The sequence below is a fragment of the Xiphias gladius genome, chromosome 9 (genome assembly GCF_016859285.1).
Source record: "Xiphias gladius isolate SHS-SW01 ecotype Sanya breed wild chromosome 9, ASM1685928v1, whole genome shotgun sequence".
NCBI classification, from domain to species: domain Eukaryota; kingdom Metazoa; phylum Chordata; class Actinopteri; order Istiophoriformes; family Xiphiidae; genus Xiphias; species Xiphias gladius.
The window spans coordinates 8153077-8173405 of NC_053408.1; the positions used below are offsets into that span (position 1 = coordinate 8153077).

General features: G+C 40.3%; 1 protein-coding gene across 3 annotated transcripts in view; it reads left to right on the forward strand.

Annotated features, from left to right (window-relative positions):
• LOC120794095 (disintegrin and metalloproteinase domain-containing protein 12) overlaps positions 1 to 20329 on the forward strand; it is a 74659-nt gene that overhangs the window by 23631 nt on the left and 30699 nt on the right. For all 3 annotated transcript variants that reach the window (XM_040134757.1, XM_040134758.1, XM_040134759.1), the window contains exons 4-6: positions 11409 to 11487; positions 17243 to 17319; positions 19111 to 19297. In XM_040134757.1, coding sequence (XP_039990691.1) covers positions 11409 to 11487; positions 17243 to 17319; positions 19111 to 19297 — 343 coding nt within the window. The remainder of the gene's footprint in view (positions 1 to 11408; positions 11488 to 17242; positions 17320 to 19110; positions 19298 to 20329) is intronic.

The following is a 20329-nucleotide window of genomic DNA, read 5'->3' on the forward strand; positions in this document are numbered from 1 at the left end:
TTCTCCTCTACCTACCTCCATGTCTCTCCCTCGTCACTTATTTTCTTGCCGTCAGCAGCTCCCTGCTGGGATATGGAACACGGCAGGGTCTCCACTGGCTGGCCCCTGTACTCCTCCTCACTCACACTCACCTAATCCCTCCAGCACTGGGGAGAGGAGCAAGCTGCCAACAACAATAGGAGCTGCCAGGGTTTGATAAAGAAGCTGTGGACTGTTTTCGGGGTGCAGGGACCCTGTGGAATCGAGGCCCTAGTCCGAGTTGCCTTAAAATCATCAACAGAGTTTGGTTTCTGAGCACAGGGGGTCACGGTCAGGTTGTAAATTCACAGAGGGTTAAGCAGGAAACTGCTTTTGTTGACACATGAGCTGAGAGAAAAGCAATACGTTGTCCTTCCTGAAAAACAAGGCATATATTTATTTGGCAGGAGTAGATCCAGTTGTCTGATATGGGAATGTAGCTACTGCTGTTGAGGACACTGAGGGCATGTCCTCTGCATATTTTCTTCAAATTTTGGGGTTTTAGCAATGTTGAAGGAGTTAAAGGAGTAATTCAGCATTTTGGAAAACATATTTATTCGCTTTTGACAAAAGTTACATGAAAAGAGCAATACCATCGTAACTGTCAGAGCAGTATGAAGCTTAAGCCACTAGTCTGGAGACCTGTGGTTACCGTGAAGCTTCCAGGCCAAAAGTGGAGACCCCAGGAAGTCGCTACTCCCGACCGAGAATTTCTCCAAACAAGAGTTATAACGTGTTAATTATTGAGTTTAAGAGGTGCCGGTGGGCAGATGTTGTGACCTTCCAACAGAGCTAGGTTAGCTGTTTCCCCCTATTTCCAGTCTTAATGCTAAGCTAAGATAACAAGCTGCTGGCTCTGGCTCCATATTGTACATGCAGATCTGACCCTGGGTGAGGAACCAAACTGTTTCTTTAACATTGTACAATTACAAGTGTCTCATGGTGGAATATTTGATTGGCTAATTTCTTTTATTTTTAAACTTATTAATTCAGTGGCTAATTTGAATATATTAAGTAAATAAGTGATTCGGGAGTTTCAGTATTTCCCCAGTGGAGTAGTAGGAAAGAGGGCTTATAAACAGCAATCAGACCTTCATGTTGGGAAATAATTTTACAGAAAATATTATAAAAAGAAAAATAAAAAAAAAAAACTGGGGGGGCTTGTGTCTGACTCAGAATTTCTATAAACCTGGTTATTGACCTGGTCTGGCGATTGATTTTGTTCAAAATGCAAATGAAAATTAATAAATTGATCTGTATGTGGATGCAAATCAACCACGCTCACTTTTTATTCATGCTCGATGGGTCATCTATGCTGTAAAAATGAGCAGGCCCCAGCTGGCTGCACATGCTGATGTCTGATGTGATGTGTACAAACAATCTCTAAGATAAAGCCAATTATGTTTTACTTCCTGGGTGCATCTGCTGAACAACAGGAGCTGTATTCCTTAAAGGGATCAGTGGAACGTGGATGATCGATGAGCTGGTGGTGCATTATTGGGAAATCAATCACCAACTTTAGAAACGGGGGGAAATGATGTTGAGAGCTGATTTAAGGAAGCACGACATAACAGAATCTTTTGTCAGCATTCATTGCAGAAATCAGTGTAAATGAAAGCTTATGAATGATGTGGGGTTAGGAAAATTATGGTATTGCTTAATAAATTGGATCTTTATTCCTTCTCTTGTGTTTCAAATGCATAAGGATTCTGACCTTGCATTTTACACTAAAGGTTCATTTCTCTTTAAAGAATTCAGTTGTTTTTGTTCTGTCTCCTCCAACTCTAATCTTGTAGCCCTCTTCTCCTGTCAGTCATGTCCTAGATGAACACAGGGTCAGGGTACAAAACCAAACCCGCCTAATACATCAAAATCGGACTTTTACTAGAAAGAGGGAAGACATGTATCATCTGATACAATCAGAGGAGTGAAAGACATGACGGGAGGGGGAGTAAATTTGAATTCAGTCCTTAATTGTTTGATTTCCCTGAGGGGCTGTAAGGCGGGGGAGAAGGGCAGGAAAAAAGGGGAGTAGGGCATACAAGTTCAGACAGGTTTAATTAATTGAAAAACTGCTTTTTTTTGTATGTGCATTTACCTTGTGAAAAGAATGATAGGCTTGATTGTTTGAAGTTCCCTAGTCACTCATTAGTTCAAGCACGAGGTTGCAGTGAATATAGATGCACGAGCTTTTGGCCTTGGGCCAGTTCTTTGCAAAGCATTTGAATTAATGGAAAAGCTCAAAGCTGTTGTATTAGCATGACCCGTCCTGAAAATGACATTGCATTCACTCCTCGCTCTGTACCTCCTCCCATTCTCAGCCTTAACCCACATAATTATCTTTAAAAAAAAAAAAAAAAAAAACGAACAAAGCAAAAAAATGATGTATAAAACAGAGAAATGTATGATGCAATTAATTCTTTTGAAGCCGCACGTAAAACTTATTGTTTCCACTTGGAATGTATTCACAGAGGAGAGTATAAATTAAATCTAGTAAATTTCCATCTGTGGGCTTTCACTATTTCCTGATTTTTGCTACAGACTAGAAGACATGAATATCAAAAAGTGTCTAAAGGGTTGGTTCAGCCAAATCACAAAAAAAGAGAGATTTTATTTTTTTTTTACTTGCTCCTAGTGGTATCAAGCCAAGGCTTTGAGATATCCACCGCAATACAATAGTGAATGAAATTTTGTTTGTGGTGCCCACAATATTAAAAAAATGCACTTAAACCCAGCAAATTTTTCCAGGAAAGTGTCTTTGCTACTCTGTATAACCCATAGGCCTCTCTGTCAACTGATTTTCTGATTTTATTGGGTGTATTTCTATGGTAGAAAGTAGTTTCAGTGAAAACTTTGGGGTGGACCAGCCCAGTAAAATTTTGTTTCAGAGTCTGCAAAATAATTTAGAAAAGCATTACGGTTCTATAATGGCTTTTGAATTTTCAATGCAGATTGCACCGAGAGTGGAATAATTCGTTGAGGAAATCAGGCAGGGAGTGTTGTGGTCTGCTAATTGTGTTTAAAGGAAACAATGTCTTGCATGATCCACGCAATCCACGTAGTGGAAACAGCACAAGCAGTGATGCCTGCATGTGTGCAAGTACACACACATGCTCCCACACAGACTCACATAAATCATGCTGCGCTGCCAGCACACGCAGTCATTGCTGCACACAGGCAGGGACACACTCTCTCTTTCCCGCTCTCCCCCACCCCGACACACGGACACACAACCGGAGCTCGTCCTAAAGGGAGATGAAGAGGCAGAGCAGAGGCACACACTCTGCCCCAGAGGAACAGGAGCCCTGGGGGGAGAGAGGAGTAGAAAGCAGGATGAAGGATCTCCCCTCCAGTGATCAACAGCAACAAAGGCGATTTGAGAGACTGCTGCTTTGGCACCCGGTATAATTGGTTTCAGATAAAGATGTCACTAGCCAATGCCACAAAGAAGAAGTAAAAAAAACATCGACCGGGGAGAACCTGCCAAGATTTTTATATTTTTATTTGTTTTCCTACCATTTAAATTTAATTGTTATCACTTGTTTAATTGCAACCATAAGGTATGTGTAAGCTTCATATTCTACTTGACCTGAAGTGGAGCATTTAGAGTTCACACGGTGCAGATCAACTGCCTTTGATTAGTCACATGTGATTACTTTTCCCTTGCCCTTGGGGATCGATGATATCATGAGCAATAAAATGACTATTAATGTCTTTTTAGAAGAAATAAGAGAGGCTTGCCCCGCTGTAACCCGTGAGGGAGCGGAAGATTAAGACTTGCAGGGGCGATCGTTGTCATAGACACCCATTTGTCCCATTTGGCGTCTGCATGCATGCCTGTGGGTGACAGAAACTCTGGCGTAAGCAAAATACATGAGAGCCAGATGTGACTTGATGTCACTTCACATGTCGATAAGTGACAACAGGCAACAAAACAAAAGACGGATTGGACGATTATGTGTAAAAACAGCAGAATTCATCTGAGTCAAAGATGCACTTTTCTTGTAGTTGTTCTTTTTGCGAATGTTTCTAGTTACGCTCTTGTGACTCTTACAACACGCCTGTGTGTGGAGATAAGTCATTCAACAAGACTACCAATGAGAAGTTAAATAAATATGGCTTTTTTTCATTTTTTTTTTTTTCATTTTTGTTGTTCTTCTCAGACTGAAATGGTAAGACTATGTGTCACTCCACACTGAACTGTGGTGCAGTGATAGACAGAGTGTTCCCATAATATGGTGCGGTAGCAGCACATGTGCTGAATGTGACACAGAAGGCAACTGTGTTGAGGGAGAGCTGATAGAAAACAAGTCCTCATTCCTAAATGACATGTTTGTCTGTGTCTTCCAAGCCCATTACCCATGTGCCCATTCCAAAAACAATTCATGAACGTTTCCTGGTCTTCCCCCACTACGGTTGAAATCTCATTAACTTATGGCAACAGAAACTGCTTGGTTAGGATGGTGTTCATCGTTATCAGCCACTTTGACCTTCTGCCACAGAGCTTTTGTGACGGTATAACAGTATCATGCCACTTCCGCCCTTTCTACTTAGAGATTCCTTACGCTTGCAATGGTAAGATTCCGCTTGATGGAAAACAATAAGCATAGGTCTCTCAAAGCATTTGAACAAACAGCAAATGCCTTCGGCTTTCTGGTGAGGACAGACGTCTGATTTGTATGTCCACGCCAGATGATTCCTGGAGATGTGAGGTTGCTAACGGCACATCTGTTTCCTCTCTGGGCTTTCTGATCACACTATATGAACATAATCATCCTTTTTAGCTGCATAGTTGTAATAGTAAACATGACTCAAATGTAAGAAGGGCTGGCTTCTTACTGTATATGAGGTTGTCTATTTTATTTCAAAATACAGGGCAGCAGACTTTTTGGTTAGTTGACCATCTCAAGTGTACTTTTTGTACTTGAAGAAAATTAGAACATTTAAGAAACTACATAATCTATTTTTGATAGTAACCAACAGAGTTGTGTATCTTAGTATAGTCTACATTTTTAACTTCACACTTTATCAAAGATTAGCGTTGCTATTACGCCCTAATTCCAATTATCTTATCCATTGTTGGGGTGGTATTCATCATCTCGTCTCTGTAATTGGGATCCTGTGGAGTCATCCATCACGCAGACATGGCATAGAGATGACACTTTATTGATTGCACGGGGCATGCCTGGGCGTACCCACATCAATCTCTTGGTGACAGTCAATGCAATAATTGCGTGCCACTACTGCTAATGGCTATTCTCTTTGACCATCTCGCTGACCAATTAACCAACCCAGGAAGCCACACAAAGGTGTAAAGAATCATAATGAGGCTGTTATGATGAGTTGAAACTAGGATAAAGCCCAACCAGACCTGCTTTTTCTGTGTAAAATAAACCTGAGAACCTTCATTTTTGCACTTTGAAAAACAATTGGCTTCCTTGACACAAGCAAAAACCCACACTTCTTGTGTTTCTGCCTCGTTACCTTTGCTGCTGTACTGGATGTTGACCTTGGAGCCAGGGGTCCCCCAGAGCTTCATGTTAGATCGCTACTGAACATGGCAGCTTATACAAATGAAGTCAAACCATCTGCCTTGACTTTTGTTGCTCTTTTTTCCCTTTTTTTTCCTCCTTCTTGAGCAGAAATCATTGGGTAGCATGCTCTAACGGGTCTGTTCATGACATGCTTCATGAAGACTGGGAGTTGCGTTGAGCTCAGGGTAAGCAGGGGGAATTCTGCTTCTCTGCTCTGCTTGGCATTGGCCTGCAACACTGCCTGATGTCAGACAGATCACAGCCAGAAAGACTGGGCCTCTTCCCTTGCTCCTGGAAAAAAATGTGTCTTACACTCAGACAAGGTTTTTTTGGCTTGGGGGGTTTACACTAACGTAGGTTTTCATGCAAATGATTCCACTTTTTCCCCACTTTTTTCAAGTGAAGCTGGGCTCTTGCCACTTGCCACATAAGAGCAGAGGGACATTATTACATTGCTTCAAGAGTCTCTGTTGAAATGTAATGCACTAATTGGAGCTCCTAGATTAGGTTTTACAAGAAACCTATTTCTTTTATGGTGATTTCATCTGCTCTAAATGTTTACATTTACATCTGGTCTAAATAACTTTCCTTTACAGAACAGGGCTTACAAGTGCTAGAAAGCTACTAGCTCTCCAGAGGGCCTAATGCCTGCCTTCTCATTTATCCTATTTAACTCTTGAATTTGTCCAGAAGTCCCTGATTAGGTTGCCTGAGTTTAATGAGACCGATCGGAGCCTGTGACTGGGAAATCACTGCACATTGATCCAGCTTGAATTCCAGCAATGGTAATGAAGGCTATGGTGTCAATGTACTGGCCACTGCAAGTCAGTTAAGGATATTCATGTTATGGACTCCAAAAACTTACTTTTAAAAGTGTTTCTATTCACAGAATGTGCAAGTGCTAACCTTTTCTTTGCTCAGTTATACTTAGAGCCTGATTGGATACCTTATCAAGAGAACAGGGAGGGAAGCTGAAATCCCATAAGTGACCACTAACTGAAAAACGGTGTATTGTATATTGCACCATATAGAACAGATGTGTGATGCTCACAGCATGGGTAAGCTTGACTCTACTATAGTGTATTTTTCCCCACACTTTTGTCTTTGTATTTAAGGCACCTGACAACAGTTTTGCTGGGAACACTGTCTCACAATAAAGCTTCTCTTCCTCCTCTTGGCCTGTAGTCACATAATCAATTCAGCGTTTTTTAGTTCTTCCAAGATTTGATCAAAAGTGTCCCAAGCAGTTTGAAGTTTCTCATGGAGAATGTGTTTTTACGGCCTGTGCGTGACTTCAGCTCAGCTCTCGGTAGGTCTGTATGCTTCGGTGTTTGGTTATTGTCATCATCACATCACATGTTTTTTGTTTTTTTTTTTAGTACAAGTATACATGTACTACATCCCGTGTCATAATAATTAGGAAAAAAAGTTACACTAACATATAAAGCTGAAGAAATCTTTCTTTAGCATGACTGCCCAGTGGAATGTTTGACAAATTCAGTCTGGACATTTCTTTCTAGGTAATATGCAGCACTAACCTACAAGTGAGACCTCCTTCTTGCTGTTGCTTCGTTAGGATCAAACTACAATTCATCAAGCCTGTTGAAATTAATATATATCATACACCTCTCCATTTACCCTCCTTGCATATGAGCAGAACAAACGCTCACAATGAAAAAATGTGTGACAAAAAGATGGAATTTGTTGATGAATTAACAAAAAGATTAATTTTTCAAGTTGAGCGTGGCCTAATTTTCTCAATTAGAACATACACAGCAGTGAATGTGTTGGAATTGTTAGTCATGAGATTTATTTCTGCATGTGGATCTCTTCCATTTAGATTAGAATTTGCATAAATTGCGCCTGGTTTTATTTCCCTATACAATGACAGAAGAGGCTGACAATGTTGAAGAGATACAACAGTAAAGAAAATATGATAATTTAATGCAGGAAGAACAGAAGTGACATTTAGTAGCTGGCATTCAGGATTAGCTTGAAGTGACTTCATTGTCTATCTGTCTGCTTTGTCAAATCTACTGAGAGGCAAATCTGGCTGTTTCCCTCACCTAATATATTTTCTTTCAAAAAAAAATTTTTTTTCAGCCTGGAGACAGCATGACAAGATGTAAACATAACAACTGTAATAATGGCTATTGATACTGTCTCACTGATGCAGAGAAGTTAACAAATGTTTCTCTGTCAGAGTGTCAAGAAACGTTTATGCAGCAGTAGCACATCTCAGAGATATTTAACTCCCTGTTATTGCGGTTCTTTAGGTGTCAGGCCGCCTACTCTCGGGGCAGGTTCCAGTGGCATTAACAGCCATAATGTGGAATCTTCTTGTTGACTTGTGATGCCGATCAGTCAGACGGAGCCCTGCTGGAGGCCCGTCCCATGGGTAATGCATTTTAAATGGGGGGGCACGACCTCCTGTCCACTTCCTTCCCCCACGCCTCATTAACTTCCCACTGATTGATAAATTGTGAGCTGCTGCTGCAATGTGGGGCAGGTGGCTTGGGGAATTAGTCACATGATATAGTTTGCCGGGGGTTCATTGCTCGGCGGGGTTGAGATGCACCTACCAGTATTTCTGCATTTTGTTAAATCAGTGTTGCAATTAGCATTCATTGTGCTCCACTGTATGTCTTCTTGTGTGTGTGTTGTGCAGACTGCGGTTCTTACTTGTTGGTTTATCATGTTCTGTCCATTAAAGGAAGGATAGGTTCAAAATTTTTTAAAGTCTGTTTTTAAAACAACATTCAGGTGCTCCTCTGAACATTGGTTTAATTGCATAATGCTTTCCTCGTCGAAGCACAAGCGTTTGCCGCAGTTGCCAGGAAACCCTTAATCTTGGAACAATTGAGTGAGTTAGTTACCAGCCTAGAAAGCAAGTGACAAGCCAAGTCAGTTACAAACCCATTGGGTCGCTAACATCGGTAGTATACCAACCAAAGAAAGGCAGTGACAAACCTCTCTATTAGAATGCCTGGCCTCTTGTTTACTACTGATGGTCCATCAGTGACCAGACCAGTCATCTGTTTTGACACAGACATGTACACCACTTGCCTCCTAGCCCTATTTTTGGCACTTTTACAGCTTCATAGTGTTGAGAAAATAAGAGAACACATGCATAAGTTGCAAAGAAGGAAACAACTTTTGGTCCTCTTCCTCTACCATTGTAAGCAATGCAAGAAACAATGCAAGAATGCCAATAATTATCATGATATGCACATGGGCGGTCTGTACTGCAGCCTGGAATTGATCTCACCTCATTTAGGTAGACTATGGTTTCTTGGTTTTAACTGGAAAAAGCTTCCCTGTTGTCCAGTTTGTAGGTGAAGCAATCTTGGATTTGAACTCAGCTGCTAGTGTGAAAGCAATGTGACAGATGTGAGACTTCATTTTTCATTAATTGGAATTGATCTGTGCCTAAATGCAGTTGAGCAGGGTCTGTTTTGAAAACTCCCTGCTGGTGCGTTCAAGGATGCTCTGACATTTGAGAATGTCAACTCAATTGAGTCAAAACCATGCAGGAAATGTGTTCTCCCTGTTAAACAGTCTGGTAACATTAGCTAATATCTTTGATGCAATCCACTAAGATTTGATCAGATGCCCTGCAGTGACATTGGTTCAAATCCTGCAACAACTGTTTGTCCTCTCTAAGTGTCCTTGAGCAAGACGCTAACCCCCCATTTTCGTTCATTGAAAGTCACAAAAAAAAGTAACATATGGATGACACATGGGTGTCTGCAACATGTTCTTGTGTACCCACACTCCTACAGACAAGCAGTGAGGCAGACACACACGCACACTCACCACAATGGATTTTCTGTTGTGGGCAGATGTTGAGGTTGTGTGTCCGACTGAGAGCGCAGACCTAATTAAGACTGAAGAAACACATCATTTTATTTGGCTCTCTCTACTCTTTGGCCTCGCTTTGATCCAATGATTATTACCAGCTCTTTGGCTCTGTAGAGGAGTAGAGGGCGGGGAGGCATTGTGTCTCATGCTGACAGCTCCCAAACAAAATAACCTCCCTCCCCGGGTTGTTACAGCTGACACTCCCAGCTGGGTTGTCAGCGGTGAGGTCAGTAAGAGAATCCAGCTGCCTGCTGAGGTTTGTTCCTCTGCTGTGGATTAGCACCAGCCAACCTTCTGCTGGTATCCTGCAGTGTAATACTGTACATTTGCTTGCTGTATGTAGAGTACATGGACTCTCATCCTCACTTGTACAAATCATGAACACAAATACATATGCTCATGCTGTGATGAGCAACCCAGGAGGGGTCCACATAGCCTTTTTGGATCTCAGTTTGTTTGTGAATCTCTTTCTGCTGTTGATCCATTGGCCCACCAAGTAAGTGTCCTTCCCTCCACCAGAGGAAGGAGCAGTGCTCAATAACCTCTGTAGGTGGTGAGAAGGGCAGCCAACATCATCGTAGGGCTGTGATGATATAGTTTTTTGTCTTTGAAGTACCCCGACAGCAGAGCCCAATGGGGTGTGTGTTTAACACCCCATATAGGCTTGAAAAGGCCACACGAGGCTCTGAAAGGTTTGTAGGTTGCTGGTTGGAGGACTTGAACAACAGTTGCAATGGTCTTTAATGAACCACAGCACGAAAGAAATGCATCAAAATGTCCACTTGAACTTCTCAAACTAAAATATTGAAACATAATCCACTTCTCCGCTGTTTATCCATATGTTCAGTATGTTCCAAACACTTAAATATACCAAGAGTTGGTGCTTACTAACATGAAGTTGGTTATGGCTGCAGGAAGCTGTAGCTACTTAACAAATAAAGCCTCACAGTAGTTGCCTGGTGGAAAGCTTTAATTGTGAAGCAATTGTAGGAACTATTGTTAATTAAAAAGTAAATAACATTAATGATTAACTTAATGAACAAGACTAAAAGTCTACAGCCATCGTAGCAGATCTGTGAGGCTGTACTTAGGCTCAAGTAATACATTGAGCTAAATGCTAACGTCAGCATACTAGCATTCGGTGACAATGCTACCAATGCTGCTAATGGCAGACCAGCCAACAGACCAACTTGCCGTCCCTAGAGCTATGCTGCTAGCAAGGCTACATGTAGCTGCAACTTTGAGTCTGCTATCAGTAATGTTGGGTAAGTGTTGACAGAGGCACTGTAAGTCGGGGCTTTGTCAAGATTAGAGGAAAAAACAGGTGGCAGGGGCCACATTACCACAGTATTGCATTAATGTGGTAACCTTCCCAGTTGTACATGGTATAGGCCATGTAAAACTGGAAAGGAATTGTAAGAAAGAGAGAGAGCAGTGCAAATCCCTGTTTGCCTGCAGCAGAGATTTGCTGTGTTGATTTATTGTGCTTTCTAGATATAAACTCTAAATGATCACTTGGTAACCTCAGAGAGTCACTTTATAGTGTTATTGATTCCCATCTGTAACTAAAAATGATTTCTTCACTGTATTCCTGTCAAAATCATCTCCCCATTCCCATTTTTATCACATCATAATATTATGTCCATCTGCTCATTACTTATTATTTTCTGCAATGTGTAAGCTAATTACTGTTCTACTGTGTGACATGGAATGAGTTATGGATTGATATTGAATGCTTCTGCATTTGGCGTGAAAGTGCTTTAATAGAATACGTCACAGCAGCCTGTTTTATCCATTTTCTTTCTCAATACCTACAGCTGCCTGGTTCAATTTATGCTTACCTAGAGCAGGGTTACGTTTTAAATCACATCATACTGTTTATCTTTCATGCAGGTCTGGCAGTAGTGGAATGGCTTAAGACAGTGTTTGATTTTTTTTCCGATAAAGCCCCTTAGGGTCACTTCTGAGTGTTTGCTATCTTTGTCCTTTTTCTAGGGGTCTGTTTGCAAGTAACTATACAGAAACCCATTACCTGGAAGATGGCAGCGCGGTCACAGGCTCTCACAACTTCACGGTATGTTTTAAACAACTTTTTATTTTCTCTTTTTTATTTAAAGCTGATACAATACATTTATGATCTTGAATCTGTGGTGTTTTCTTCTTTATCACCCAACCAGCAGCTTTTATGAATGTTGACCTTTTATGGAACTCTTTGTTTTTTTGTTTTTGTTCTTTTTGGTTGGGTGCTGATTTATTGTTCTCCTATTCGGGTCAGTGAGGAAGTAAAGAAAAATTTATGTCGCAGTTAGACCCACTTTTAAACCTCCTGGAATTGGGAAGTCTTGCGCATAAAGAAGTCTGTGTAGGTGAGTGGGCCCATTTTTGTTCTCTGCGAGCATATTCATATTTGATGAAACAAAAGGTGGACAGAGGTCAGAGAACAGACTCAGTTTTAGGGAACAACGCAAGTCTTTTATAATGGATAAGCTTAGAACCACCCCAAAAAATGTTTTGTTATGCAGGTCTGCAAGAAAATAGTGAATAAGTGAAAATCTAAGTGTACTTCAGGAGTCACATATTTAGCAACTATCAGTGAACTTGATGAGCCTTGTACCTGTTAAATTGATTTTGCCCTTTCTAAGATACATCTGTTAAGTCTGTCAAATGACTTGTAAATCTTCAATAACTTTGACTCCAAATCAAGGCAGATTTAGATGGCTTACACAGAGACGTGCATAGCTTTTGACCACAGCTTTTTTGTTTTTTTTGTAGTTCGTTTTGTTTTTTGTGGGGTTTTTTTGTAGTTTACGAGTTAATTACTAAATGAATTGTACTTCTTGAACTGTATTTTTTTCAAACCGCTCAAGTTTATGGTGTGGGTTTCTAATCTATTGCAATTTGCATCACTATTGTGATTCTGAAGACTGTAAATGAATATTTCTCATCTTCATTAAGATCTGCAAAAAATGTTCTACTTTCAAATGAATGGGTCTTTGAAAACATCCTCCATGGATCCATAAATATCCTTCTCTTGAAGGATACTTTTTTTGATTCAGAAACAGCAAGAGTACTAGGAAACTACGTATGTGATGCACTGTAATGAATGACTATGATGTGGCTGGATCATGTGGAACAGTTTCTATGCCTCAAAGCCTCCACCTGCTTGCCTGATTTCAGGGATATGATTATGTGCAGTTTGGAAAGCAATTAAATGTCTAATTCTTGTTCAGATAACCAGAAAGCATAATAATAGACAGCCTGTAAGGTCTGTGTACAAAACGAGTGGCCTACTTATAGCTGCAATCCACAAAAGAGGAGATTAATGTAATTCAATAATGGCCAACCCACACAGTAAAATGAACCATTTTTTCCACTTGAGACTGCTGTGAGACCAGAGCTGGACCATCACTGGCTAGGCTGAGCCAGCTCATCAGAATTGCTGCAATTCCAGAGCATAAAGACAATGAAGAAGTTTTAAAGGTCAGTGCAGGGTGGACTCTACACTAAGAGTCCACGACTTAGACAGCTAGCACATGACATGAATTGAAGGTTAGATGGATGGATAAATATTGGGCTGCAACTAACTGGTGTTTTCATTATCCCGAATAATTGATCAATCAAAAACTCTATCAAATGTTTGAGAATAATGAAAAATGCCCAGTCGAAGATAATGTTTTTTTTATATTGCTTGTTTTGTTTGCTCAACAGCCCAGAATATTCAAAAGAAATTTATGGAGTAAAGCAGCAAACCCTCACATTTGAGAAGCTTGAGCCAGCAAGCGTTAGGCACTTTTGCCTCATGTTTACATCACATGACTTCCTAGTGATTTTGTGTCGAGCACCAAATTGATTAATCGCCTTATGAAATTTGCACTAGATGGATGGGTGTACCAAAGGAAGACTGCCAGTAAACCTGTATCTTACCCACTCCATGTCTTACCATCTTGGGAACTAACAGACATCTTTCAACCTCCATCCCTCCGCTCATTCCTCTCTCATGACCACAGCAAGCTCCTCATGGGAGGGTCTTTTTACTGGAAAAAACCAGATCTTGAGAGACTGATCCTTAGTTAATTTATTTGTCCTGCCAGCAGGGAGTAGACTGATATAGTGATCTGGGCAAGGGATCTAGAGGGTTCAGTTGTGTGTCAAAGGCAAGGTACTGCTGGGAGTGACTTCAGCATGAGTCAGCGCTCCCTCGGATCTGTCTGTCTGTTTTACATCCTCTCCCTTTCTCACTAAATCCGTCCACATATTATACAATAAATGAGTGCCATGTGCTGTAACAAAAGCCATCTACTGGGAATATGAATCACTAGCATGGATAGTGAAGACCTAACTTGGAATAATAAATGCATAGTTATGATAAATAATGTTCACACCGGGTTGCCTCCCACAATAACTTAGGTATTAGTTATTAATCTTCCTTAATTCAGATCTGAAGGCGTGAATACTTTCCTTTCTCATTTCTTTCTACAAAAGCCTAAGAAACAAAAAGTCTATTCCTATCCCTTATATCGATGCATCACAGTCATGATCTCATCAAAGAAACATGAGGTGGTAGCATTAACTCAGAGTAATAAAACCACCCCCCTTCCTCCCCACTACACTAAAATTTCATATTTCATGTAATGGGTTGTCCTGTCTTTGCACCTCTTTACCTTGCTATGATGGATTTTTCTCTTTTAGTACATCTCTAGGTGGAGATATGGAAAATGGCCAAATAGGTGAAGGCTTTCAAGGTTTTGGGTCCACTTCTTGAATGTCCTCCGAATAAGAAATTGTTATTTTTTGGGTGGTAGGCTTGGGTGCTGATAGCCAAATCCATTTTCAACCCTGTCCCCCAAAAATAATGTTTATATACTATGTGACTATTTTGCCAAATCCACTCACTGAACCCTTTATTAGGAACACCTGTACACATGCTTATTCATTCAATTATCCAATCAGCCATTCGTGTGGGAGCGGTGCAATGCATAAAATCATGCAGATACAGTCCAGGAGCTTCAGTTAATATTCACATCAAACATCAGAATGAGATCAAATTTGAGCTCAGTGACTTTGACAGTTGCATGATTGTTGGTGCCAGACAGGTTGGTTTAAGTATTTGTTAAACTTCAGATCTCCTGCGATTTTCACACACAACAGTCTCTAGCGTTTACACAGAACGGTGCAAAAAAAAAAAAAAAAAGACAGAAACACCTTGTGGATGAGAGAGGTCAGAGGGGAAGGGCCAGAATGGTTGTAGCTGACAGAAAGGCCACAGTAACTCAGATAACTTTGAGATAAGACTCAAAGTCTGAAACTTTGAGGTAGATGAGCTACAACAGCAGAAGACCACGTCGGGTTCTACTCCTGTCAGCCAAGAACAGAAATCTGAGGCTGCAGTGGGCACAGGCTCACCAAAACTGGACAGTTGAAGACTTGAAAAACGTAGCCTGGTCTGAACCTTGATTTCTGCTGAGGCGCGCAGGTGGTAAGGTCAGAATTTGGAGTCAACAGCATGAATTCATGAACCCAACCTGCCCTGTGTCAACAGTCCATGCTGGTGGTGGTGTAATAGTGCAGAGAATGTTTCCTAATACCAATATATCATAATTGGAATGCCACATTCAGAGTATTGTTGCTGACCATGTGCATCCCTGTATGGACACAATTTATCCGTCTTCTAATTGATACTTCCAGCAGGATAATGCAGCATACGACAAAGCAAAAAGTCGTTTCAAAATCGTTTCATAAACATCACAATGAGGTCAGTTTACTTCAGTGGCCTCCCCCGTCACCACATCTGAATCCAGTAGAACTCCTTTGGGATGTGGTAAAATGGCAGATTAATAGCATGAATGTGCAACTGACAAATATGCAGACATGATGTGATGCAATCATGTCAACATGAACCAGAATCTCATGGGAATGTATCCAACATATTGTGGAATCCATGGCACGAAGAATTGAGGATGTTTGAGAGCAAAGGGAGACCATACCCAGTAATAGTCTGGTGTTCCTAATAAAGTGCCCGGTAAGTGCATGTTTTGGAAGGAACAGAAGTGTAGCATGGGTTATGTGCACTGGTAACATTTTCTTCAGTTCCAATTGCTTACAAATTAGTAGTATTTAAACATTATTTTTCTTGAGATGTGGTTGCCATTGTGGATCTAGTCCAGAGTTAGTAAAATACTTAACTATATATACAAATGTCTTGTGAAATCTTTTATCTACTCTTGCATTGGCAAACAACAAAACACTCTGGTGTTTTATTCAGCTAAATTGCAAGGTGAATTATGTCCAATAAAACTCACATTTTAGTTCTTTGAATATTGACTTTTGTACTTTTTAAATTCTCGAAGCGGAATGAATTGATTTTTTTTTTTTTTTTTTTTTTTTTTTTAACCTTTGGGAACAGCAGAACATGTAAACACTACAATGACATATTATCTCCGAATAAAGTATAAAGCAATCAACTGGCTCATTACACATCCAGCAGACATGGATCAACATTAGCATTCCCTTTGAGTTATCTGCCTGACAATCAAATGCATATAAGTCCAATATTCACTGGTAAAGACCAAAACATAGCTAAAAGGAGAAGCCAATATACAGTATATTGTAGGTATATGTGTCATTTGCTAACTTTTTCCATCAGACATTGATGCGGGGCAGGTAATGCACAGTGGGTTTGTCAAAGCTTTTATAATGAAAACTGCTCCCTGTTAGGCCCTGAATCGATACTGATGAGAGCAATGAGAGTGAGTCATAACAGTAAAGGTACAGGCCGTAAAACCAAAACAATGAGCTGAAAGATGCTAAAAAGCTCCATAGAGCTGAGAGGAACCGCAGAGTAAATAAATGATTTTCTCTGGTTTCGGTAGTAAGAGTGATGCCTCTCAGATTACACTTAGTCATTCAATCCACTTTTGATACAAAAATATTGATTAAAGCAGCTTTAAATATTAAGTTATTTATAACTCGTTACATAAGCCTGTTTAAAGCTAAACCAAAATTGATTCAATGAAGGATTGTATAAGAATTCTGATGCGAGAAAATGCTGTTGAACCTCAACCTTATTTGGGTGGTAAGACTGAAAGACACAATTTACCAATGCTGCTATAACTAGCTCATGGCAGAAGTGAGAAAACATTAATCAGATTATCAAAGAGAAGTAAAAAAGTACTGTGATGCAAAATTAAGCAAGGATTCCTTTTAATACCAGAAGCACATTCAAACCTTGAACATGCAAAAACAGCAGCATCTGGAGGTTAACAACATTGAAGGAGGCTGGACATTGACATTGACCTGCACTCTAAATTTAGAGGATGTCAAAGAGGGGTGGAAAACTCACATTTCCTTGTTTTCCAGAACCGGGTGGCAGAGGGGCTGCTGGTCAGACCTCACCTGACCGAAGTTGTCTAACTGTAGCAGAAAGGCTGTTTTCACTCTAAACCAGATGCTTCCTCCCCGCCCTCTCGCTGCAAGCCCTGGTTCAATAAACATGGGTTTAATTCACTTTCTTTACTCGCTGCTGCAGCTTTACAGGTGGTCCATGAAAGTGGGTACCTGGGAACGCAGCAGCAAGCAAAGATTGTGCTGGGAAATGTGAAATTCACACAGATTCCAGCCATCATTAGCCTGAGGTGATGAGTGGGAATGGCTCCTGCTAACGCTGCAAAAGGCTTTACCCCCAGAGTTATTTTGCTCATATTTCACAGTTATCAGCTTGGACTGGTGTTGTTGAACTGTGGTTAAACCAAAAAATGTTTTTTTTCACATTAGTTCCATTCTTCCTGTCTTGAATTTCAAATCTTGAAGTGTTTTTGTTTGTGTTTCCTTAGGCAAACTGCTACTACCATGGTGAGGTGGAGGGTCATGTTAACTCAGATGTCAGCCTCAGTACCTGTGTTGGGATTAAGTAAGTGTGTCAAATGCTCATTCTCATCGTTTTTGTTGTGCCGATAACTCTAGTCTAATACCTCAGTGATAAACTACAGAAGCAGCCAGAAAACCTAACTAACTTTCCCTGCTGTGGTGAGTAGGGAGCAAAAATGCAAATAATACCAGAGGTTTTTTCAAGTCCTGTGGGATGTGTTCGGATCAGAGTTCAAGTAAAATTGCAGATTATTCAAGACAATTCCAAGTCAAATCACAAGTCTTATGTCAGAGTCTTTGCGGTCTCTGAATGTTGACCATTGAAATGACAGCTTTTACATAGATGAGTTCTTTTGAGGCACAGGCCTAATAACTAAATATTCATAGATTGTGGACATGTCTGCAATGTTTTTGCTTTTAAGTTTCAAATGAGTCAAGCTTCACTGCAGTCAAGTCGAAGTCATCGTCATTGTCTCAGATGGCAAGAGCCATGAGCAGTCAGACCATCAAACAGGTGAGAAGAGAAAGCGAAAATGAGGGTGAACAGTAAATTTTCTAAATAGACTGTTATATTAACATCCATAACAGTTTACAGACTAAGTTTTTCAATTTTGTCCTACTTTTCTTGCCATAGTTGTGTATGCGGAGTTTTTCCTGCGCAGCGAGGGACTTTAACACACTTTCAGGTGTTCAGTTTTGGTGTAACGTCCAAATAAAGTTGCCTGGATATTCTAAATCTAAACCTCTTTTGTGAGTTTTTTGGTGAGCACAGTGTTATCACAACCAATGAAAATTATGACAAAATCAAAACTAAGAACCAAGTTGTGATAAACTGGAATTAGCCTTAAGTATTTAGTCCCAGGTGGCCAGCTTTGAGGAATAACATGGCAACAGGACTCAGTAAATAATGTTTCTTTTTCCCTGTACTAAAAAGCTGAGACGACAGCCTGTATATACTTTTGAAAAGCACTAAATTTGACATACTGTAAGGCTTTAGACAAGTGAGGAGTTTCAGTGTTGCAAACATTGTGTTTGCAGATGTCAAACAGGAGGAATGATTGCAGTAATATCACTGGACACTATCAGGAATGTTCTCACAAACCAGCCGAATGTCTACACACCCTGTACAGAGTGATTTGCCTGATTGTGAAGCCCTTGCTGTTGACCTTGGACCTAATATTTATTTATTTATTTCAGTTTTTCTGCAACCTATCTGCACAGCGACAGTTGCACAGAATTTTTTTTTTGACAAAGCTCTACACATTGCTTGGCCTGCGCAACGAAACAAATTGTTTTTGGTTTGGGTTGGCAGTGCTTACGCTTTTGGGGGAGTTTAGTATGAGTGCATGTGGTTGTGAATATTGTGCAAGGTTGTGAGAATCTCAGAGTTTATTCAGACTCGGTGAATGAGGATGTCACTTTAAATCACTGAGGCCACTGTTAAATCATGAGAAAAGTTAAGAAAAAGGAATCGATGGACACGACAACGGAAAAACAAAGATATTACAACTCTTCAAGCAGAATGTGCAGAAGTGCTAATTCAAGCAGTAGCTGCTATTATTACACTGCGTGATACTGACGGAAGAGTCCACTCATCACTAATGATGGATCATCTTTTCTTGTTATATTGGTATGTCACACATAAATCAGGATTACCTTTATATCAAGATTAATATTCCTTTCTTTTTTTTTTAAATTTACTTTTATGGTTTGCTTTATATGTTTCAGTGCAATTCCAGTATTTGAATTCTGGAAAAATAAATAAATAAGTATGATGTAGCACCACGTCTTAACTCAGAGAGATCTTTCCATGCACGTCTTCCTCTCTCTGCAGGGGTTTCATATCTCTTGAAGGCAAATCCTATGTCATGGAACCATCTGCTGATCACTCTGATGGGACTCACTGGATCTACACAGCTGAACACCTCAATTTTGCTCCTGGCACCTGCGGCCATGATTTCAACATATCTTATCCCACGGAACATGCAGACAGCAGTCCATTCAGGGCTTTCAGCACAAGGGTAAGGATTATTGAAGTGCATGCAAGCAAAGTAAACTGCATCTGTACCTACGTTGTCATTTGCAAGAATCTAGCTTCAAGATTTCTGACATCAGTTTTTGTGCCTTCATTTCCAAGTGACAGTGGAGTGATGACGGGAAATGGGGAAAATGACAGATGGGGAGTGACATGCAACAAAGGTCCTCGGCTGGACTCGAACCACTAGAGTTTTGGCTCATGGTCGGCGCTTTAATCCCTACGCCACCAGTGCCCCCGCTGTCTTTTTGTTTTATTAACAGATCACCAACGTTGCCACGCAGAAGCAAGGTTCTTCTGGCACTGAAAGGATTCTAAAATCTGTTACCATATGTAATTGAGCAAATTAATGATTAAAAACCCTGAGCACTTTTGACCTCACAAGGTCAAGTTGATCAGACTCTGTTCACTATAAGCAGTCCACTGGAAGTATATCAATGAGCACTGTATCTATAGACCGTGAGTGTTATTAGTAAACCCTTTTTATAAGCATTGTTGTTACCTTTTTTCCTAGCACCATCATTACATTTTAAGGGAAATATCTCAATAATTGTCAGTGGGATTTCAATTAAATTTGGTACAAATAATGTATTCGTGTTCCTTTAGGGAACATCCTTTTTCATCTAGCGCCATTATCTGGTCAAAATTTCAATTAGCCCAATAATTTGGTTTATACCTAATATTTGCAAAACTAATGACATTCCCATCAGCATTAGGTGTACTTTGTGTTTAGTGCAGGTTTAATGCTAATTAGAAAAATGGTAACATGCTAACACGCTAAACTAAGATGGTGAACATGGTAAACATTACACCTGCTAAACTTCACCATGTTAGTATTGTCATTATAAGCATGTTAGCATGCTGACATTAGCATTTAGCTCAAAGCACTGAGGGGCCGCAGTACAGCTCCACGGAGCCGCTTCCATGGCTGTAGACTCTTAGTTTTGATAACATTTTGATATTCTGATAAAGTATGGGACAGCATGGTGCTGCAGCGAATAGCACTGTAATCTCACAG